Here is a 25,031-nt window from a genome sequence, read left to right on the forward strand (position 1 = left end):
AGATGAAAATAGCATTGATGTTTGGATCAAATATTAAAAGTGCAAGATATATCTGGACAAAAAGATGGTCACCTAGTCTTAAGATATTCAAAGTTCCATTAGTTGATGGTTCTGGCAAAAATATGTTAATTAACCAGATTGACTAACTAACTAGATGTAAGGTTTGAATGCAAAATAGTTTCATAATCTGTTTTTAAAGACTCTCCTCCCTTTCTTTTTTTTTTCTCATTAAAAAAAAAAGGTTTTAAGACATGTTCAAGATGCTATAAAGAAAGGTGCCAAACTCATAATAGGTGGGGAAAAACTCCAGAAACTGGGAAGTAACTTTTTCGAACCAACTTTGGTAACTGATGTGCAAACAAATATGTTGGTATGTCAGGAGGAAACGTTTGGACCCTTAGCTGCTGTGTTGAAGTAAGTAGCATGTTACTGTTGAAATTTTCTATAATAATAGAAAATTTTCTTTTTTATAATAATGGACTAATTATTAAAAAAACATTATTTTTTATAATTCCTTAGAATATTTTTAGTTCATTATGTTATTTACATGGAATTTAAGGGTACTTGTTTATAAACATTCCATATATGGTGGTAGCAGGCATTTACTGAGCACTTCTGTCAAGTTCTCACTTGAAATTCTGATGGCCCACTGCTCAGTAACATTTCATATCTTTTGTAATTGAGAAAGTTGCTTGCAATATTATCAAATACCTGGCTCTTGTGAGGTGTATAGAATATGCTGATAGCACTGCATGATAATGTTTGCATTATTACTAGCTTCCTATATCAACAGTTTTCTTCAAAATTAATCTGTTATTTATCAGGTCTCCAGTATGGTCATGTCCATCATCCAAGGCACTACTTAACAATATCTTTCCATCTAGAATTCGTTGTCCTGTGAGTCTTTTCCCCAACCATCAAATACCTCTTGTTAGCCTTTCCCCTCCCATACCTTTAAAGGACCATACCATCTTAGTTACATCTTATGTCTGCTCACTAAATTCATAAATGCTAACAATGTCTTCATTTAAAAACAAGGATATGATTTTACCATTCATACCCTCTGTTCATTTGCTCTTCTGATTCTTCTCTGAACTTTCATGCTGTGCACTCTGTTCTTTGATCAAATGTTTTATTTCTAACCCAGCTCTCAAATATGTAAGTTTAAAATTGGTTTGAATGCTATTTGCATATTGATCCTTTACCTTTTTTGGATAATTTTTCTCTTATTTCAAATAAATTTTCAATCAACTGGCTCTACACAATACCAAGTAAGTTGTTCATACAGATCTATTTTCATGTTCACTAAAAATTATATTTAAATAGCTAGAAATATTTTACTTGTTCTATAGATTCTCCTTTGAAAATGTAGTTGATGCTTTCCATACATGTTTTCATAGTTTTCATCTGCTTGTTGCTGATATACATGCTAGAATTGTTGTAGCAAGTATTCACTTCAAGTAGTCCTGAAGACTGAATTTTTGGTAACAGCATGTATTCTGCATAAAGCAAAAAAAGATGAATTGAATATTCCTGATTTATGAAGTTCAAGCCACTCTCCTTTATAATACAATTCACACAGATGATGAATAACAGTAGAGATTGCATGCACCCTTGTCTTACACTTACATTTACAATATGTCTTTCAATCTAATTCTAATAGCTGTCTTCTAAGTTAAGTACAAGCTCTATGTATTGTTGTGCATAATATCCCATTTACATCATATACTTGTAGAGTTTTGAAAAACTTTTTTCTTGGTGCCTTATATAGTTGTCTCTAAGTATTGCAAATACCCTATAATAAATTCATTTCCTATTACAGACTATTTAAAAAAAGTGCCAACCAAAACCTCATAGATGCAATAATATGCTAAAAGAAATTTATTATAGCAAACTATCCACTATTTCCATTGTACATTGGAGGCTCCAAGACAGAAGTAACAAATTCCATACTAATTAGTGTCTCAGAAAGTGTGGGTAAGGTATTGGAAAAGTTGGTTAAATGTAGAATTCAGAGATTAGTGGATATGAATATGACATACCATGACTTTGTAAAAGATAGGTCCTTAATAATTTACTCACATTTTATAATAGTGCCAACTGAATTGGATAAGGGAAATTGTTTCACCATGATATTGCTGAACTTTGCAAATGCATTTGACAAAATACTGCACAAAATACTACTACATATGTTAAAGCAAATGGGAATGAATGCGAAGCTGGTGTCGTGGATTGGAGGGAGGAGAGGATGACAGACACTAGAGAGTAGTGTTTTGATGGAGTGGAATCTAGGAGAATGATGGTGATTAGTGGAGCATCTCTGTGCCCACTATGTATTACAATGATGGTACTAGATTGCAGACAATTGATGATCATGGCTAGGGATTTGGTTATGATTGTGAATGGAGAGTTGAAGTTCTGAGGCATATTGCAGAAGTTGGCAAAATAGCTCAGACGATTACCTAGATGTTGGAAAGTAGAGATAGAGCTCTTTTTATTCTTTTTTATAAGGCTTCGATACAGCACCTTGACTAATGTGCATAGGTTTGGTAGGCTAGATTTCTTGGAAATGAGGAGATAGTGAAGAGAATCCAGAGATGAGTAACTGGGTGAGAGGTCTGTGGAATGTGCGTATGAGGATTGATTGAAGGTGTGCAGGTTGCAGTTTTGTTGAAAAGGGAATGGGGAGAACATGATAGAAACTTTTTATAAGTTACTAAAGATGTTCTGTAACATTTATACAAAAGAATTTTTTTTAGTACATGATGAGAGAACTAGGGGTCATCCCTGGAAATTGTTTAAGTTAGTAAGATATGCAGAGTAGATTTTTTGCTTAGAGAGTAGCGAATGACTGGAATGGATTGCTTGAGTGCCCTGGCAGTGAATATTTTTAACGAGAGATATGAATAATGTTTGATGTGGGTCTTCTGCTTTGAGTCATCTGACTCCATGGGGAAGTTGATATAATAATAATTATTACTACTAGAAGTTTAATAGAAACATGCACATTAAAGGTAACATAATTTTTAAATAACAGTTTCATACACGTAAGATAAATATAATTTATTACTCCTATATTTCACTTAATATATCATGAGCTTGAAAATAAGGGGATATAACATCCTATGTTGTTTTATAGCCAGTAAGCGAAACTAAAGATCGATAACTACGATCTATATAAGTTTCAATGCCGAAAAACTATCGCCGAAGGCAATTCGAAGTAAAGGTGGAGCAAGCTCCCTCACTATTCTTGATATTTTCTCATAATGTAAAACACAGCTCCTAGGAGATGTATTACTGTTTTACAATATGAGGGAGGTCACCACCCAGACCGGCCTCAACCTTTTTTGAGGTCTCATCAGTGAGTAGGTAGACCTGGAAGATATCAAAGCTTTGATATCTTCCAGGTCTACCTACTCACTGATGAGACCTCAAAAAAGGTTGAGGCCGGTCTGGGTGGTGACCTCCCTCATATTGTAAAACAGTAATACATCTCCTAGGAGCTGTGTTTTACATTATGAGAAAATATCAAGAATAGTGAGGGAGCTTGCTCCACCTTTACTTCGAATTGCCTTCGCCGATAGTTTTTCGGCATTGAAACTTATATAGATCGTAGTTATCGATCTTTAGTTTCGCTTACTGGCTATAAAACAACATAGGATGTTATATCCCCTTATTTTCTATATTAAGGTGCCAGAAAACTAACCTTTTGGTTTTTTATCTTTACTAAAATATCATGAGCTTCTTTCAGGGAGTAGGCAGAAGAATTGGTAACAGTATTTAAATTCTGAATACAAGAATGAGTCATACAGCATTCGTATAATATCGCATGTCTCAGTCACAGCTGTACATAAGAAAGAAACAAAGATGTGGGAATAGATATATAATTAATTAATTTTAAATATATAAACAATTAACAGCAATCACTTCCCAAAACTTAGAGATAGACATACAATCTATCTGATTAAGATTATGATTATGGCAAAGGGTTTCACACGATTCAAAAATAATTCAAAAATTCTTTACTAACAATAATTATTAATGATATTGTCAATGTTCTAGTGTGAGGGAAGCTTTTCTAATATTGTTATTTCTCTCAGTTTCATTGCTTTACTAAACATGTGAGACACTAGTCAGCCTGGTTGGCCGAGTAGTTAGCGTACGCAGTCTCCAGCCAAAAGGCTATGGGTTCAAATCCTGCCATGGGCATGGATATTTGTGATTGTCTGTGAAAATGTTAGTGGTGGTGATGGTGGGAGGTAGATGGTGTTGGTGTAGATGATGGTGGTAGTTGCAGTTCGCTGTAGTTGGTGGGATTGAGTGGCGAAGACAGCGTGTTGTGGAGTGGGTGCCCTCTCTCGATGAATCTTTGGATTCCTTGGAGGTGTCACGTAATAATAATAACCCTCTGGTTAGTATAGTTAAGAAGCACATCAGATAATCATAAGAATATAAAAATTTAATTGAAACTCTGAAGTTTAAAGAAGTAGAACTTAAAATTATAACTCAGATTTACTCTTTCTCCTTTGTGAGGTGGTGCTCTTGCTTATTTTTATTAGTCACCACTACAGATTAGGAAAGACCAGCTCTTTGATATCTGATAAAATAAATGATAAAAATAAAAGACATGTTTTCTATTAGACTTTGTTTAGTTTCATCTGTAGAACAAATGCCTGAAACAGTTGTCAAGCATACTGATTATTTAAAACTTGTTACCTAAATGCCTTGGGTATAGCAGTCAGCATAGCTAATGAATAGTATTTTATTTCAGGCATGTATATTTGGCATTTATTATATTTTTGCCCTGAATACAATAAATAATTTTTTAAATGTTTGATTTTCAAATTATTTTTATTCAGGATCTCTACAGAAATGTGAGACTCATTGCAGAGTAAATAATCTGAGATGTTATTATTTTTTTTTTTATGAAATAGTGTGTGTGTGTAGTATTATTACACATACAAAAACATTGAAACACTTGTGAGTGTTGTTGTGTCCTGAATAAGCATTAAGAAGGTTTATATTAAAATATTCAGGTCACAACATTAATTCTACTCAGGCAGAGAACATGGAACGTTGGCAATAAAAAAAATAAATAAATAAATTGTTTGTGAATACAAGTCAAGATAAAGTTTAAGGAATTGTATAAAATTGTATAAAGTGTTTAAATATAATCTGTATTAAGTGTGGGCCTGATAATAGAAATCCATGTAAGCTGGCAAAATCCATTTGAAAAACTAGCCTCTTGCACTGAAATAGTAAAGCCTGTGAGTCAGGGTTCAAAGGACACTTTTACCGTCCTGCATTATGAAAGTATTGGAAAGGGAAACCTAAGCGTCTTCCAGGAATAGGAGGCAGACACACGTGCGAAGAAATAATAGAGGGAGCTAATGAGATTGGCGTGGACACACGTGACTGAGTTGGCGCGTATCGCAAATATCGAGATTTTCCGAGAGGAAAAAATTGAACAAAAAGGCCTTGCATGAAGATTCGAGCTCTCTTACCTTTTTTCTTCCTGGATTCCTGATCTCTCGAAGTGGTCCTGCTCGTCGTAGGAGGGAAGTCCCTGGCCAGTCGCGGAAGGCACTTATTTCGTCCGTCGTAGCGTTCGTATTGGGCCAAGCTATGTCCGTGCTCTAGGATAGCTGTGATGTTGTCGTACGACGGAGGGATTAAATTGAGCCGTCCATTCAAGGCGACGTTACCGTGCCACCTCCCATGTTTCCCTCGGAAATTCTACTCGCACTGATCTACGGAAGATATCCTCCAAAGCGATTACATTTGAAGGCCTTGATGATTAGACAAGGCGGGAACAAGTTTTAAGAGTTCAAGGACAGAAATGGTAATGTAGACTTTTGAAATACTAATTCCAGTTGTAAGAAGAATGTGAATTTCCTGTGTGAACGTTTAAATTGGACTGAACTTAAAGAACTGTAAGAGTGACCTACAACTAGATACGTGTCCGAGACAGTGTTAAGAATTGTTTGCCCAAGAGGCCGAATAGATACAAGATTATGTTAAACTAAAAGTGTAATTGTTCTGATGTGTTCACTGATAGCCACGTGTATCCGAATGACTTAATGATAATCTATGAATTTTACTTTATGATTGTATTTAAGGTTATTAAGATTTAGTATGTGTGATAAGTACAAGTTAATTAGAGCTTTTGATCTGAGTTGAGTGCAACCATATTATCCTGTTTTGAAATGTGTTATAGTGTATCACCTTAAAGCTAATTAAATTGTTTCATTCATGTACTTGCCTGATCTGCCTATATTATATGAATTCAAAACTACCGCTCATAAAAATAACAATGAACCAAGCGGGATAAACCCATGAATACTAATGCAATAAGTAAGCCGCGACTGTAAGAAAGAAAAGGACAAGCGAGGGGGAGATAAATTTATGCTTGATCAAATAATCATTAACTCTCTAAAGGGGTCAATCTGAACAAGAATCCTTTCTACCTAGGTATTAGCTGGCGCAGCTTAAATATAAATGTGTTAATACTTATAGGGTGAACTTCTTCAGATTGTTTGTTTAGGACATAGAGAGGCCAATAGGACTGCAAAGCACTGAAGGAGAGAATATTTGATTGTAGAGTTTAAATTATAAGGGATAAATGTGTATAAATAAGGTACAGTGTTAGACGAGTTTTGAATTTAAGAAAGATAGAATATTGGATTAGTTAAGAAAGGGTAGATAAAGGGTAAATAACTAATTAAGTAAAGAAAAAGCAAACAAGATAAGAAAAGGGCAATAACATAAATAACGGAGTCGAGAGGATAGTAAAGACAAAGGATAGGAAAAGGTCACAACATAAATGGCACAGCTGGTAGGATAAAGGAAAGATATAAAACAATAGAAGTTAATCTAAACGATTCGAGTACAAATGTATTATAACAAATAAGTAGAGAGATAAATATTATAAGAAAAGTACCAACATAAATGGTGCAGCCGGTAGGATTAGGTTAAGATAGAAAAAGGTTTAGGTTAGAAAAGATTGAATAAAATACAACCATTGTATAAATAAAAAACAAGAATTCAACACAACAGTGTGTAATAATATTACACATTCATATGATATACAGATTCGGATTTATATTTAATGATGCCTATGGGCTTACTTAAATTTCTTATAATGAAAATAAAAACCATAATTTTGAATAACACTACTTTTATCAGTAAATAAGAACATATAATTATTATATTATTATACAAGTTCCTCTGTGAAGTGAGGAACTCAAGGAAGGGTCTCTTCCAGCTCGCACAAAATCTAGATACCTGTCATATCTTTCTTTAAAAACATTTGCTGAATCTTTTAAATAAATTAATAATTAATTGACATTTATGAAAAAAAAAAATAGTTACAGGTACAAACATAATATGAAGGTAAAGTATGGAAATCATCTTATTGGCTGATAAAGTAAACTTTATGACCACTTGTGGTGAAAAGTATTAGATTTTTATTAGTCATGAATAAATCAAAAATATACAAAGAATATACAAATTAATGTAAAAAAAAAAAAACACTGAGGAAAACTGTTCAAGTATTAACAGTCGAAGCATGAAGAGCCTTATGAAATGGTGCATGCAACTCCTCTTTTCTAGTAGATGTCACATACTGTCTTGCTTAGAGGTGATTAGCTGAAAAATTGTCAGTTATTTTAAGTGATCTAATCAATAATTTTCATACATTATTTAGGATGTCCTTGGTTTTTGTTGAGAGAACTATATGAATGAATGCTGGTGCTAGATTTTTTAATCTGATGTGCAAGAAAGTTTTCTTGGAGATATGACAATCATGATATGTGTTGGAAGAATAATTCATTCTAATGGAATGATCACCTCTATAAATAACTTTTGGCCTTATCATGGGAAGTCCCTTATCTCCCCTCCTCTTCCTCCTTCTGCAGATTTATTTATGGGCAGCCTGGGGAAAAAAGGTTTTTCATTAGTTAATCCAAAGTCTATCTGGTGGCAATAACATATTTATTGTCTAGAAGAGTGGCATTTTTGATTTAAATAACTTTAATTTTGCTTAGCTTATTCTACTTAAAAGTTCAGTTCACTTTCGAACACCATTTCTTGATGTCCTAATCTGAAAAACAGCTGAGAACAGATTCTCATTAGGTATTTTCTAAAAGCTTGTTGACAGTGGACATTGCCTTCACTCCTCATCTCTTTACCATTTATCACAAAAAATAGGCATCATTCATAAATAAATATGCAGTCCCTATCTTAAAAGATGAAAATACAAAAATAGAAACATCAGTTTTTACTCAGCCAGTTAGTTTGGTTGGTATTCAAAGTGAACTATCCAAAAAATATTATTTTGTAGTATTCCTTTATGGCCAAATCTCAGCATTCATTATACAGACTCAATTTCAATCCTTTACATCAGGGGTCTGCAACCGGTGGGCCGCATGCGGCCCAAACGTGCATTGTTGGTGGCCCATAAAAGATTGACCATACTTACAAGGTATGTGGCCTGTATGTTGAATTATTTAAATAATACATTTTATAATATGAATAATAAATTAAAAATAAGTTTATACCTATACTTCGTGATATCACCTGTGCAACTTGGAAATACAAACAAAAGGAAACTTCTGTTGGTATTATTGAAGATTTATAAACGGAAGTTTCAAAAAGATTTGTTGATTTTCATAAAAATAGCATCAAAATGTGATTATTTTTGAACACTTTTAATGTCGACATTGATGACGTACCAAACCAACTACAGATGGAACTTTTGGAATTACAGCACAATGAAACATTAAAGAATGCATTTTCGTTAGAAAATATCCAAAAATTTTATTCATGCTTGCCAAAAAAATTTGAAATATTAATCAGTTTTGCAAAAAAGATGATAGTCGCATTGTGAATAAAACATTTTTTGCCATGAGTTTTAGAAAAAATAAATTTTCTTTGTGACCTGACTGATGAACTTTGCATGCTTCGATTTGAATTTGCACCTCAGGTTGTAAAGTGGATATACATAATTTGGCTAAGGGAAAACAATCACAAAAGTCACATTAAGCAAGGAGCCACACATATTGTGATGCATAAACTATATTACTTTGTTTTTATGTGATAATAATTTTTCATTGAGTTTCATACTTGTTTCATATCTGGTACTTTAAATATTTCTGTGTTTTTTAAGACTGATATAATAAAAATTGATAACTTAAGTATTTTTTCACTCACTATTTTCTCTTAATTAAACGCTTGCGGCCCGATTATTAAAAATAAAAGTTAAATGTGGCCTGCGAGTCTGAAAAGGTTGCCGATCCCTGCTTTACGTTGGTAATTTGTCTATTAAAATTGCCATCCTCCTTAAAATTCATAACATCAGAGTGATCATGCCTTCTTTATTCTTCAAAGGACAATAGTCCCATCCTCTTCGAACATCTGGGGGGGGGGGTAGATTCTTTTTCTTCGCTTCTTCCCTAAATAGATCAGAATTGCAGAAGCTTCAAAATAAAAATGGAGGAATATCTTAGCAGTGGCTTATAATAAAGAGGAAAAATAAGGGCTTACCTTTTTCCAATACACCTGTCAGTTGAGACTAAGCCTCTATGTTATATCTTGAATACAACTTTCTTGCTCATTGGATTAAAGAATCTAATACTGTCATTCATTCATATAGTTCTCTCAACAAAAATCAAGGACTTATCATAAATAATGTCTGGAGATCATTGATTGGATCAGTCAACATATATGATTTCAACTTTTCAGCTAATGACCTCCAAACAGTGTTAGAAAAATCAATGGCATGTGCCATACTTCACTGGTTTCTCATGTTTTGATTCTTAATGCTGTAGCTGTTTCTCTCTCTCTCTCTCTACAATTATTTGTATTCCTCTCATCAGCTTTGTTTATTCACCCTGAAAAAGCCACTCATTCCTAATGTGGAAACTCGTCTATGTTCTTTATATATGTTTTTATTTTTAATGGCCAGTAAATATCTGATTCTTTTCACATCTTAATGCCTACTAAATTTTACCAAAAATTCATATCATTATAGAACTTGCTGGTTTAAGTAAAATGAAAAATAATATATATATATAAAAAAAAAACCTCATTTATTAACAGTAATTTAAAATGGTTTGATAATAAATTTTTCATCTTTCCTTAACATGCTTGGTCCGTTATAGCTAAGGACATACCTAGTGAGTATTGCAACCATAAATGCATACTTTCCCTAGTTGGAGGAAATGTCTAAACCAGACCTGTAAATGGTATGTGGGTTTCATAGCCTACTAAAATATGATCTAATTTAATCTAAAATCTTAACCTAAAATAGCTGCTGCATGTTTGGTCTTTAGATCAGAATCTTTGGTTTCCATTTCCTCTTCTCATTTTTTATTTGCTAAACACAATGTAGGGACCTCTCAAGGATACAGCAGTTTAAGTGGATATGCAGGTAAGCTGCTGGTTGTGCACAGGACTCGATGTAATGGCAACAAATCAGAAGGTTCTTAACCAAATACTCCTGATGCCATGTTCTCTGCCAGATCATGCATGGCAGAGTTTGCATATGATATACAAGAACACTGTCGAGGCGATGCCCTCTGTATGGGTAATACAATCAATTTTTCACCTCTTACTGTTTAACACTTTTTTCTCACTGACTATGAAAGGCAATGTAGAAAAATACATTTATTCTGCTGTTATTCTGTTAAAACTATACCAAAAAAAAAAAAGCTAAAAACAAAAAAAAATGTACAGAAGAAAAAAGCACATCCATTTTATCAATGTTCATGTTGTTAATACCAACATAAGTAGTACACTCCATCACTTAGTCATCTAATCTCTGATGAAACATTTCATCTCAGTATCTCTGATGAAACATGGACTTCAGCCATTACTATCTACCAAATCTATCTGAACTACATGATTCCTTCAATCACAAGGTTAGGATATGTCCTTATGACTTTACTCTTTGTTGTGTTTTTTTATCTGCTGTTCTTATAACTTTCCAAATTCTGATTTTCAACTTCATTGTGCACAATTCAAACTGTCTTATCTTCTCCATTTCCATTTATAAAGCTGGCAGAAATGCTCCAGTATTTGCTGTTATCAACATCCTAACACAAATTTTCCATCTGTTCACCAAAATACTTGATCCCAATGTTCTTGATCTTTCTCAATCAATTCTCCTACGAAATATATTGTAATTAGCTTTATTCATCTTCATGGTAAATTAGATCATAACCATGTCCATGTTTTCCTTTACTATAGAATGCCTCCAGCCAGTCCAGTTTTGTGTTCTTTGGCATTACAGTGGTGCAGGGTAGGATGACTTCCATGGCTTCTGCTCCTCCTTTCCATGGGCTGATTAATATTTCTATTCTCCTGATCTAAGTACCCCCTCTCACCAAATAAGAAAAGTAACTCTAACTGGAATTCAGAATTTTTGATTACTTTTTCCAAGATAACAAAAGGGATTAAAAAAAAAAATCATATCACAAGTGACTTAAGACCAAAACTCCAGCTTCAGACTCAGTCTAAATTGCATCTCTCAACAACTACACATAATAATACTATATGATATAATAATACCATACCATAATTGATCTTTTTATGTGAAAATGTGTACATACCATAATGGTCTTTTGATCCCTTGGAGGTCTGGTTTTTTATATAATTAACGCGATTAATTAATCCCTCGATGTTACCGTGCATATCAAAATCGTGTTAATCAAATATAATAATCAATGGTGAAAATTACAATTTGTCCATTAATAATTCATTTTATATGGTACTCTTTTAGAAAAGATAAAAAATGCATGCATAGTAAATGCAAAAAAAAAGTTATAAAGAGTCGTTTGAAAAGTTTGTTTTTTTTCTTATCAGTATAAATTCTACGGTAACAAGCAAAATGGCTCTCTAGACCTCGGCGAACAAGAATTCTTCAATTAACATCTGGATCCATATCCATTACTTGCTGCTTAAGCAATTCTAAACTGCGAAATATTTCATCCAGTTCTTTGACTGTTATCTCCTTTGGAAACTGATCTTCACATTCCATTTGTTCGTTGTCTTCATATGCGCGTTGTTGTTCAATTTCAAGAAGATCGTTGTCACTGAAATCTTTTGAATTTGAATCCAATAATTCTTTAACATCTTCTGTATCAACACCATCAAAACCAAGGTCTTCACCAAATGTAACAATTTCTTCAACCACGGTGTTCGCAGGATTTTGGAAACCACCTAAGTCATTAATGCATTGTGCAAATGGTTTTTCCAAACAGCTCTTATACAGCTAGAAAGCACTTGCTCCCACAAATCACGAATGTTTTCAATTGTGTGTTTAATGTTAAAATTTTTCTAAAATTCTTGGAGTGTAATCACATTTTCTCCTGTTGTTGTTTCTACTGCCTTTGAGAATATCTTTTTAAGAAAATAGGCTTTGAAAGTTGCAGTGACACTCATGTCCATGGGTTGTAGCAGTGATGTCATATTTGGTGGAATTTTGATAAATTTAAAGGCACATTAATTAAAACTCTTGCCGCATATATAAGGGATTGTTGCAATTAATTTCGCTGTGTTAATCAAATCCTGCGTTAAGCAAGGGATACCTGTATATATATTGATTCCATACACAAATATTGCAGATGAGGACTGAAATATAAGTTGTTTTTTTAGCTGCAGATTGTAGTTGTTAGGGAATACGTCATGAGGAAAGCATTCCAGAGGACAGATGGATAGAACAAAGAGGAAGAAGAGAATCCGGTTCAGTGTGTTTGCAGCTGTGCAGTAATGAGATGTTGGGCAGTTGCTGCTTTTGTATTAGAATGTTGATGCTGATAAGAATAATAATACTTATCTTCTTCTCTTTCATATGATGCACTTGTTGTAATAGATTTAACGGTATTGATATGAACACAGATGGATAAGAAAATAACTATTTATTAACTTAAAAGCTAATATTTTGGTGGTATTATATCCAGCATCTTCAGAGCACACACAACACAAAGTTTGTTACAAATGCGAGACAACCACAATCTGGAGTAACAGTGGGGCTAGTATAAGTAATTGCAACGTGCAACACAAGACTAAAGTCCTAATAGGGCGGCATCTAGGTTAAAAAAAATATATTAATAATAAATGAAGTGCCCTGTTCTTTCATCAAGCCATTCAAGAGTAGTAGTAGTGTATAATGGTGTATAATCAAGTAGAAGAGAGAGAGAGAGAGATGGCCATATCATAAGGTTCTGTATGGCATTTCTATTTAATTTGTTTGTATTGATATGAGGATGATTAATTAGACTGCTAGTGTGGTTAAATGATAACAGTTGCCAGTTCAGTTGGGGTGAAAAGATTACAAACTGTATATTACTTTGATGGATCCAGACTGTGAAATTCATGATGTTAGGGATTTGGGGAGAGGACATATTGCACAATTTAGCAAAATATATCAAAGGATCACTTGGTTGTTTAAAAACACACTGCCAAGCAGGAATAAGGAATCCCTCTATGTGCTTTCATGTGACTATATCTGTATACTGCTGTTTCTTGAAGATGAAGAAGTATGGTGAATATCCAAAGACAAATACATGATAGTGACAGATCTGCAGAATGTGTTTCTTTTGTAGAGTTTTTGGTTACAGAATTGGTTTAAAAATGGAAGAGAGGAGGAAATCTGATTGAAAAATAAAATTACTAAGGGAGTTTTATGTGGTGTGGATAATAAGATTATGAGGACTAGATTATTGGTTTAAACAGTGGTGAATTAGTAGAAGGGGATGACAGAAACAGTCCTGGGTGCTGTTATTTTAAAGAGAAGAATAATGAGATAGTGAAGACAGTGAGTCTGTTACCACGGTATGACAGAGTTGAGCTGAGAAGAAAGGCCTTAATAGCAAATGAATCGATGCATAATTTATGCAGGAGGAATGAGATGAAATTTGTGGATGTGTCGAGTGAGTTTGATGGACGAAAGGACTTATACAAGTAGGATGGTTTGCATCTGAATGGATTTGGTGTTCAGAGTCTGGAAAAAGTGTTGTTGAATGAAGTGAAAGTGGATGTGCAAAATCAGGAAAACTAGAGCTTTTAGGGGGGGAAAGCTGTTGAGTGAGTACACAGATACTAATGAGTTGGTTAATTTTAAAAATGGGCAAAAAATGCCTAATTATCACTAGTAACACATCAGAATGGAGTTAGTGTAAACTATAAGGACAGCAGTGAGCCTAAGAGGCTATTGCACTTTATGTACACTAATGCTAGGAGTTTTGGGCATTGGTTAGTTCATCCTGGCCAAAGGTTATTGGCGTTAGTGAGACACGGCTGACACAAGATGATATAGTTAGTGGGACAGAATGTGAATGATGTAGTGTTTTCCAGGAGGATAGAGAGATAAGAATTGGGATGGAGTATTATTGATAGCTGATGAACTGCAACCAAAGACAGTAGGAGTTTAACTGCAGACCAGTGAAAATATCACATTTGAGGCCATCTGGTGTGAGATAGTGGCCAGCACAACAAAATATAAGTTGGATTCTTTTATAGACCAGGAAATGTAAAGGATGATGGGGATAGTGTACATCAACAAATAAGCCCAGTGAGTTGAGGATGGGTAATTATTATGGGGGACTTCAACTGGGAACATGGATTGGAAGGAGGAGAGTGCACATCAGAGGAAAGAAATTAAATTTATTCATTTACTAAGGAATAATTACCTTAGGCAGCATGTGATGGAATGAACTAGGAGTTTGAGAATTCTAGATCTAGTAATTGCATTAGAGAGTGTCTATAACCATTATGAGCACATTGCCACCAATTGGTGAGGGTTCTCATGGTCTTGACCTGGGAGGTGGCTAAATGTGTGGAATTTTCAGTTAAGAGGGGGTATATGTGGAATTACAGAGCTGGTAAGTATTACAAGCTTAGGAGATTGCTTGGATCAGTACCAAGGCATATGAAACTGCAAAGGCTGGATGTTGATTGTGCAAGCGAAGTGGTAAAGGAGTGTTTGAGGGAAGTAATAGCAGACTACATACTTAGAGTCAGGAGAGTAAATAATTGAGTGGGAGTTATCATCATTAAGCAGGAGCTACAAAAACAAAAATTTGTGGAGAGAATTCAAGGAGAAAGGGGATTAGCATGCACATGAGCAGTACAAATCATAGGCCAGAAGGGTAACCAGTGTAGTAAGAAAGGCAAAAGAAGAATATGAAAGGAGTATAGGCCAAAGATAATCCCAAAGAGTTCTTTTGATATGTTGCAAGCGAAAGGAAAAATGTTTATGGCGGAACGATTTTAATGAATGCTGAATCAGGTGAAATAATAGAATTACTAAGTGAACACTTTGAAAGAGTATATTGTCCAGGTGGAGATATTGCAGTAACAAGAGAGACAAATGCTTATATGGAAACTGAGTTAAATGAAATGGAGATGCATAGCATATTACAGAACCTTGACGTGCATACATCTATGGGTTTAGATCTGTGTTTCTCAACCTTTCTAAGCCCAAGGACCAGTAAAATGCCTAAAACAATTCTACGGACCACTAAGTTACAGAGGCGTAGCTGGGGAAGATGGATCTGCCCTGGACGGCACTCTTTTTGGGTTTAAGAAATCTTGCCATACTGTCTATAAAACAGCAACCGAGTGACGAAATAGTCATCGACGATTTTGCGAACAGAAAAGCAAGAAAGATAACATTTTAGAATGGTGGAATTAAAGTTTTACTTCAAAAATAAACAGTGTTTTTAATTTATTTCCCTATACGTCGTTTTGACTTTTTGTAATATTTTTAAAAACCTATGTAGGAATTGCCAACATTTTGGAAAAACTGTGCCATTTATAACATAATAAATCTAAATGCATGTTTTGAATACATATGGAAACATAATTAAATTGGAAGTAAATGATTAAAAGTGTATCATCATTGAACAAACTTTTAATTTTTATTAAACAAATAAATAATATAATATGTTACTACTTACTTTTAATGAGATGGTTGAGCTTCTCGGCCCTTGCAGAGTTGTTGGATCTCTATCTGCTCAATATAACCACCTGGCCTGGTTGGCTGAGTGGTTATATTGTCTGTCTTTTACATAATTAATACATAAAACCATTTTTTTCTCGAATGCCTTTATTTTGTCGTAGGCATCAAGAACAGTTAAAGAATTTCCCTGAAGGGAGAGATTCAGTTCATTAATTTTGAAAAAATGTCTGAAAGATAGGATAGTATTGATACCATGCTTCGTCAACAAGGAGTGATGCAAAATCAGAATTATGTTCATTTACAAATAATAAAACTTCGTGCCTTAATTGAAATAACCTTGTTAGTACTTTGCCCCTGGAAAGCGAGCAAATTTCAGAATGAAGCAAAAGTTGTGTATATTCACTGCCCATTTCATCGCAGAGTACTGAAAATACCCTGTTATTTAACATCAAGCTTTAATAAAATTAACTAGTTTTACAGTGTTGTATAGCACACTTTTAAATTCTGGTGACATTCCTTTGGAGGCTAACGCTTCCCTATGTATGAAACAATGTTCCCAATTCGTATCCGTAGCCACTTCCTTGACCATAGAAACAACCCCATTATGCCTGCCTGCCTGTAATTGCACGAGCTCCATCCGGACAGAAGCCTATTACATTTTTCCCACTGGATCCATTTGTTTATTATGTAATTATTGAGAGTGTAGAAATATTTCTTCTCCAGTTGTTCGGGATGGCAAAGTTCTACAAAACAGAATATCATCATGAATGTTGTTATCATGCGCATATCTTACATAGCATGTTAACTGCACATCATTTGTAACATCAGTAGTCTCGTCTCTTTGTAACGCATTATAAGGGCTCTTCTAACTCTTTTTCGATTAACTGAGATTCTACGTCACCTGCCATATCATTAATTCTGCGACCGACAGTGTCATTTGAAAGAGGAATCAAATCAACATCTTTTAGTAACTTGTTGCCAAACATAGTTTTTATCACATCTTTTATAGCTGGAAGTAGCAAATTTTCCCTGATAGAATGAGGTTTCCTTGTTTTCGCTACGCACAAACTTAAGAGATAGGATGCTTCCAGTGCCTTGCTATTAATGGAACCCATGGCAAACTATATCTTTCCCATGATTTAATGTCCCTAAGCATTGCTGAAAAAATTCAATTGGCTTATTTTTTACATCACAATGTTTAGTTTCTAAATGTTGTCGGAGTTTCACAGGTTTCATGCACTTGTTCAACAACACTTCATAACACAAAACACATTGAGGTTTCTATTCACTTTCATCTCCACACCAAGTAAACCCGAATTCCAAATATGAACTGTTATATTTTCTACTGTATTTTTTCTTTGAACTGCTTGTTTCTTCTACTTTAATAGTATCAGATTTACTCACTGTTACAACAAGTGTATCACAATTAGGGTTAGCATCACCTGTTTCATTTGTCCTTCTTTTCAAAGTCCTAGTTCTAAGCCACTTTTCCATTATTAAAAAACGTTTCCAAAAATTTTATAAATATATAAATACTGGGGTTAAATCATGACACACTTTGTCCAAGTATCACTTAGCACTTCTGAAGATATACCGAACCTTGCTGAAGGAGGGATAGTTTTGTTGCTTCTGCCTTTGAACATTCTGACGCTATTTGTTGGTTTTTTTAAGTCTCCATTGGATTTCAATAATTTTTACTTACTTATTCAATTTTTAATTTGTTTTGTTTGGATAATTAAAAAATATATATTTATTTAAGTCTGCCTCCGGACCACAGGTTGAGAAACACTGGTTTAGATGATATTCCAGCTCGAGTTTTACGAGAAGGTGCTGGGGAATTGGAAGTGCCTTTGACCACGTTGTTTAATCTAAGTCTCAGCTCTGGGTTAGTCCTAAAAGGGTGGGGTGGGGGGAGGAGAAATAGTTCCATTGCATGAAGGAGACTCCAAGCTGATATAGCAAATTATCAACTGATCAGCATATCAGGAGTTGTAATCAGGGTGCTGGAGAAGTTAGTCAAGAGCAAAATACAGGAATTGATAGCAGAAAGGGATACTATATTGGGGGCAACATAGTTTTGTGAGGGAAAGGTTATGCCTCAGTAACTTGCTCATGTTTTATAATACAATGACAACTAAGGGTTTACAGTGATATTGCAAAGGCATATGATAGGACAGGCACTGCATGAAAATTCTGTTAATAAATTGCAGGACATGGGGATGGATATAAAGTCAAAGTGGATAAGAAGGTGATTGATGGAGAGATATCAGAGTAGTTTATTCAGGAGTAGAATCCAGTAGAAGGCCTGTAACTAGTGGTATGCCCCAGGGGTCTGTTCTTGGGCTGCTGCTATTTAATTTGTACATTAATGATATAAGAAAGGATCTGAGTTGTTTGCCAATGATGAACAGAAAATTAATTAATTAGTGCTGATGATTAATAAAGATGTTAAATTTTGCAGAATGATTTGGATAAACTGACAGTCTAGGTAAAGGAGAATGGATATCGGTTAATGTGGCAGAGTATAAGATTATTCATTTCGGGATGAAAAGATTACTAGCTGTGTACCTCATTGATGGAACTGTACTCTAGGAAATTGATGATGCCAGGGATTTGGGAGTATTAGTGGATAGTGAGTTAAAGTTTAGAAGACTATTGCAAAAGGGGTTAAAGCAGCTCATCAGATTACTTGGTTACTGAAGAATACCCCTGATAAGCAGGTTATTATACCTCTTTATAGAACCTTGGTAAGACCCAATTCTTGATTACTGTGTGCAGTAGATTTCTTGGGAATGAGAAGGTGGAGAGGATCCAGAGTCAAATGACCAAGATAGTTGCAGCTCTACTATTATTAAATCACACCTCCAGGGAGTCCAAAGCTGAAATCTGGACTGCAATGTTGGAATTTTCTTGAAGATTATGGAATGAATCTTATGAGGACAGGTTGAAGATTTGTGGGTAACAGAAATTGGTTGACAGGCAGAAAGGGGGAATGATATAATTGAGACAGCAAAGTACTGAAGGGTTTTTACAAGATGAATACAGTAGAAATTTTTCTGAACAGGTCTGGTGGTGGGAGAACTAGGGGCCATCCTTGGAACTGAGTAAGTGTAGTTAGCAGGGGTGTCAGGACTAGATTTTTAGCTTGGAGAGTGGTAAATGAGTGGAATGGGTTACTGTTGTGGAATGCCACAACTGTGAATGAGTTCAAAGCTGAGTATGATAGATACTGCAAATGTTGGATAGTGCTTGGCATGATGTTTAAGGCCTTTCCTCGATGAGTCTATGGACTCCATGGAGTAGTCCATAATAATACAAATAATGGCTGGTTTGAACCTTCTGCTGTGTCTTCAGACTCCATAGAGATCCTCAGATAATAATAACAGTATTGCTTGGGGCGGCTAAAATATTAGCTACTAGATTTAGCGCCTCCGTAGCGCAATTGGAAGAACGACGGTACATTGCGCCCTTCGATTGGAATAGGCCTAAGTTCGATTCTCGTCGCGACGGGAGGAATCTTTATCTGGTCGATTTCAATCGATGGTGAGTTAGCCGATCTCATACGGAGGTAGCAGGGTTTTTTCTCCCGGAAACTCGGGTTTTTCATCCCGCATACATACAAATCGGCCCTTCAGAACACACGCAATTTACAGACAAAAATTACTAAGTTGTGGTGGTGTTGGAGGTGGGCGGTAGATGGCGTTGATTCGTAGTAGAGGTAAGGTGTAGAGACAGTTGAAGATGTCCTCCCGCGATGAGTCTTCGGACTCCTTGGAGGTATCAGGAATAATAATAATAATAATAATAATTTAAAACTGATGGCTGAAATTTTACCAGATGCTTCATTTTTTATTTATTTATTTATTTAATTTTTTTTCAGATTTAAAACTGAAGAAGAAGCTGTTGCTATTGCCAATGCAACTCGAGTTGGATTAGCAGGTGAGTACAAATCACTGCTGTGTCATAACTTGTTTTTGCATTACCAAGAAAATTTTCACAGTACTGAAAACTTTGCTGTTACCAATATTGTCACGAATGTTAGAAGATCATTGTAGCTTAAAAATCCATTTTACTATATAGTTGTTTTACAAACTGAGCATTGAACTGCTGGTATCTGAAAGTATAAGCAGTTAATCAAAATATGAATGCAAATGACTAATTATTTATAACATTTATGTAATTACAAAAGACAGTATTTCATTTATTGCTGATCTATTTAAGTATTATTCATAAACTAACTGATCATGGGATTCTGATCTCAGGAAGAGACCAGAATCCCATGATAGTATGCTTCAAGTTCACAAAAAAAACAAAAAAACTGAGACTTAGATTGTATCAGGTAATTTTGAATTAAGTCAACCAGTGAACCTCAAAGTGCCACATCATGTTCTCATGATCCAAATTTTCAGCTGATGCCAACATTTCATTTGATAAATCCAAACAGAGTTTGGATGATCTTTGTGAGAGAGATGCATGTTACAAATGTGCAAGCTGAAATCTGGACTGTAATGTTGGAATTTTCTTAAAGATTACTTTGTTTCAAAACCATCAGCAAAATTTAGAATCATTTGTCTTCTTTGAGGTGATTGTATGTTTTACAACAGTATTAATGGAAATGCTGAGAAGAAAATGTGATCCCAACAAATGACACTTGTTTATAGATGCACATCAGATTCAGGCTATGCCAAAAATAAACTTTCTTTCTATTATGACGACATATTTTATCTTTACAAACAAATCCTGTGAGAATATGAGAGTGATATCATCAGTATATGGGAAGCTTTGAAAAGATACTTAAATGATACAGTATTTGAATGTTTCCCTTGAGTTCAAAGAATAGATACAGAAAGTGAAAAGGATGTGCAACCTTATTAAGCAAAATATCTCTGTAAAGAAGATGTTGATTCTCGTAGATAGGCTTATACGTTGGTTATGCATTTCTAAATAACTTAGGAAATTGAAACAATGTAGATCCGAATATAAATTAAATAATACTTTAATAGATATTTCCGATATTTCGGCAATGTCTCATTGCCATTTTCTAAAGGAACTTACAAAAGGCAGGAGCACAACAGGCCCTAACAATATAGTAACTGGAAATGAAAATATGAAGCTATCTTTCTCCTAGAAGTCCTGATGGTGCCCTCTGGCGGGCTAAGTAGGTGTTCTTGGCCGTTGGGCTGAAGGTCTGCTGATGTATGCCTCCCAAATTTGGGGCAGTCGCATACAACCAAATTTATTGAGGTTTGGGGAGTTTCTTAGGGCAGAGGCTGATTCCATAAATAATCTTTCGAATTTATATTTGCTCCGGTGTATTATTTTTGCTTTCTTCCACCGTATTCTGTGGCGAGTATCCAGAGCATGGTCTGCAAGACCAGAATGGCTATATTTGTAAAACCGGATGTAGTCCTTGTGTTCAGAAATTCTGATATTCGCTGTCCTGCCTGTTTGGCCAAAGTACGACAGTTTACAACTGCAAGGGACCTGGTATACACCAGGTAGGTCTAGGGGAAGTGGTTGGTCTTTGGTAGAGCGGATAAGGGATGCCAATTTTCTGTAAGGCCTGTAACAGGAGGTGAGGTCATGTTTTTTTAGAATTTTGGTAATTTTTTCTGAGGTGCCTCGGATGTAGGGAATGATGATGGATTTAGAGTAATCTTTTTTGTGGAGGGGGGAGGAGGCGGGCTGTGGTTTGTAGGTTTTAATATTTTTTGGATTTTTTTGGGGGGGGTAGCCATTGGCTGAGAAAGTGTTTAGGATGTGATTTAGTTCAGTGTTAAGGGCTATGTCGTTAGAACAGATTAGTTTAGCCCTGTTGTATAGTGTTTTTACCACTCCATATTGTTGTGAGGGGGGGGGGGGTGAGATTGTTGGTGGATGTATCTGCCTGTATGGGTGGGTTTTCTGTAAACTGAGAAAACCAAAGTTCCATCAGGCTGGCAGGTGACTAGTGTGTCTAGGAAGGGGAGGCAGTTGTTTTCCTCTTTTTCCAGGGTGAACTTGATTCTGGCGTGTTGGTTGTTTAAGTGTGTGAGGAAGGAGAGGAGTGTTTCAGAGCCATGTGGCCAAATAGCGAACACATCATCAACGTAGCGAAGCCATATGGTTGGTTTTTGTGGGGCAGAGGCTAAGGCTTTTTCCTCAAAGGTCTCCATAAAGAAATTGGCTAAGGGTGGGGAGAGTGGTGAGCCCATGGCTGTCCCTTCTATTTGTTTGTAGAATTTTCCCTGCCAAACGAAATAGCCTGAGTTCATTGTGAACTGAAATAGGGCTGAGATATCGGGAGAAAATTTAGCTTGGATTAGCTCTAAAGTTTCCTTGAGTGGGACATTGGTGAATAAGGAGGAGACATCGAAGCTGACCATTATGTCATTATGTTGGAGTGTAAGGTTTTCTATGCTGGCTTTGAAGTGGGCTGAGTTTTTTATGTGTGATGGTGTGTTGGTGGTGTGTGATGGTTATTTAGAAAAGCAAAGAAGATGATATGAAAGAAATGTCATGGGAACAAGAATGAGAGGAACTATGAAATGCATAAAATGCATACCAGAAAAGTTGAGTGTTGTACAAAAAACAAAATGTGAAAAGAAACTGGCTGTGCAGGCTAAAGGCAACCGAAAAGCATTTTATCATTATGCTGCACATAAAAGAAAAATAAATGTGAATGAATAACTTTACTGAATACAGGTGGTATGCTTGTGTCAAAAGCAGATGCAGTTGTTCAAATAATGAGTAGTGTCACTTTGCTAAGATCTAGGGCCTGGTGCATGCAACATGAAGAGATAGAAGTTGCATGATAAGGAGGTTCTAGGGCTGTTGCATAATCTGGATAAGAATTCAGCAATAGGGGAAGATGCTTAAAAAATGTTCAACAGAACTGGTTATGCCCTTCACTTTGCTGTGTAATTTAAGTCTCGAGTTAGGGAAGATCCCCACGGGAGTGGAAAGTACAAGGCATGACTAGCTTGCTGTCTCCTTAGAGCTGATCAAAGAGGAAAAATTGATGTGGACTCAATTATGAAGGCATTACAACAATGCTATCACTACACAAAAAGCCTCATATTAAAAAAATAATGGAATGTTCACCATAGAGGATCACACATACCTCCAGACCCCTTTAATAGATAGCCCATCATCAGATATAGATAAATTCATCTCCTCCTCAGGCAAATAAAACAATTAATATACTGATTATCCTAGGTGGGAGTGAAATTTTTCCATCCACAATTCTCAAAGAAGAAAAAATCCAAGACAAATGATTACAAAACCTCTCAATATAGGAAGCCAAATGATACCATTAAAAAGAAATAATGAAAACATTACTACAATGGAATTGTTTTGGATTCCAACAAAACATCAAGGCTCTCTTGCAGAAGTACAGGGTGGCCCATAAATCACAAAGGGTTAAACACCTAATAACTTTTTTATTTCTTAATAATTTTAATTATTTTTTTCTTGTTTTGTTTTAATGAAATACAGAACCTGGAGATTTTTCATTGTCACACTGCTTTTTTATAGCCACAAAAACCCCTAAGGCACATTTTTGGTGAGCAGATAATTTCATAAAGATCTGCAATTAATTAGCTATTATGTTCTCCAGATCTGATGGCTCCTGACTTCTTTCTTATGGGCTTACCTGAAGGAAAAGGTGTATGTGAATAAATCCCAGACAATCCAACAGCTGAAGGAGAACATTCATGCAGAAATGAGGGTGCTGCAGCCAAAAACATTAACAGCTGTTGAGCAACATGCCAGTCTTTGTGAAGCTGAAATGGAAGGCATTTATGTGATGTGGTTTCATCTCATCTTCTTTTTACCCTCTTTTACCTTGCAGTGTCGAGAGGTTTAGTAATCATCGGACCTAAATCTTTCTCAGGATAAGGCGGTCAGCCCTACTTCTCGGTGTATCCTATGTTTGCAGTGTTGAGTTCTCAAGGCCGGTTTGCCTGCATTGCGGGATGAAAAACTCCAGATAAACTGGGGAGAAAAATCCTACTGTCCACACCCAAGACTGGCTACTTGGCTATGGCTGAGGAAGATCCTTAAGCTCCTCACCGACGGGAATCAAACCTGGGACACTCCTTCCCCAGGCATATGGTTGCGAAGCACACAGCCACTAGTCTAACTGCGCGGACGTGGCTGCTCACAAGGATGGTTTCATAACTAATAAAAAAAAATCCCGGGGCTCTGTATTTCATTATAACAAAAAAAATGGAATAAAAATAATTATTAACTAAAAACGTTATCTGTTGAAATCCTTTCTGAGTTAAGGGTCACCCTGTATAAACCAATGTGCTTCTACCTGCATAAAACATGCATGAAGCCAAGTGGTGATCTGGTATTCCATAATGTTATCATCATTTGTAAGGACAGAATGGGATGGATCTGTCTGTGGAAAAGTTGCCATCCTTGTGAGCAACCATACACCCCCCCCCTCCCTTTCATAAAGCCCTACTTAACACCAACATGGAAACTGTTGCTATTCGATTCTCAGTCAGAATTTAATAAGGAGTATGCTGCATCTACCTTCCTCCTCCCACAGATATTTTTCAAGATGACGTTGATAATGTGATATTGCAGTTAGCATACCCTTACTTTTAATGGGGTATTTAAATCGACAATACATTCTGTGGGGTACTGCCTACATAAATATCAGAGAAAGAGTTGTTGAGCTTATGCTTGACAACAATAATCTTTCCCTCTTAAACACAGGAAGCAACACCTTCTTTTGTATGCCTATCCAAACATTCACTGACATTGACTTAACTATCTGCCCCCCCCCTTTACTCACTCTTTAAGTGGGAACTTATTTGGGAGTGATCACTTTCCCATGATATCCACTTTTCTGCATCACAGATGTCTAATGGAAAATTGAGCAAGCTGACTGGTTCATCTTTTCTTCGTTAGCAGAATTCGATTCTGCGATGGTCAGCTCATCTCCTATATGCAGTGAATCATGTTAATAGAATGTATTATATAAGCTGCCACAACTTCAATTCTTAAAATATCTGGTTGGTTTCATGTTTTTCTAAGCCATCGTAGAATGATAATTGCAACTACCAAAGTAGCCCAG

At 35.5% G+C, this 25,031-nt stretch overlaps 1 protein-coding gene across 3 annotated transcripts in view; it reads left to right on the forward strand.

Moving 5' to 3' along the window:
* The window catches only part of Ssadh (succinic semialdehyde dehydrogenase), a 260,476-nt gene that overhangs the window by 215,240 nt on the left and 20,205 nt on the right, over nt 1-25,031 (forward strand). For all 3 annotated transcript variants that reach the window (XM_090401356.1, XM_090401359.1, XM_090401358.1), the window contains 2 exons: nt 242-414; nt 19,842-19,900. In XM_090401356.1, the coding sequence (XP_090257482.1) occupies nt 242-414; nt 19,842-19,900 (232 nt within the window). The remainder of the gene's footprint in view (nt 1-241; nt 415-19,841; nt 19,901-25,031) is intronic.

The sequence above is a fragment of the Typopeltis vanoorti genome, chromosome 12 (genome assembly GCF_054136105.1).
Source record: "Typopeltis vanoorti isolate ZY-2024b chromosome 12, IOZ_Tvanoo_1.0, whole genome shotgun sequence".
Lineage (NCBI taxonomy): Eukaryota > Metazoa > Arthropoda > Arachnida > Uropygi > Thelyphonidae > Typopeltis > Typopeltis vanoorti.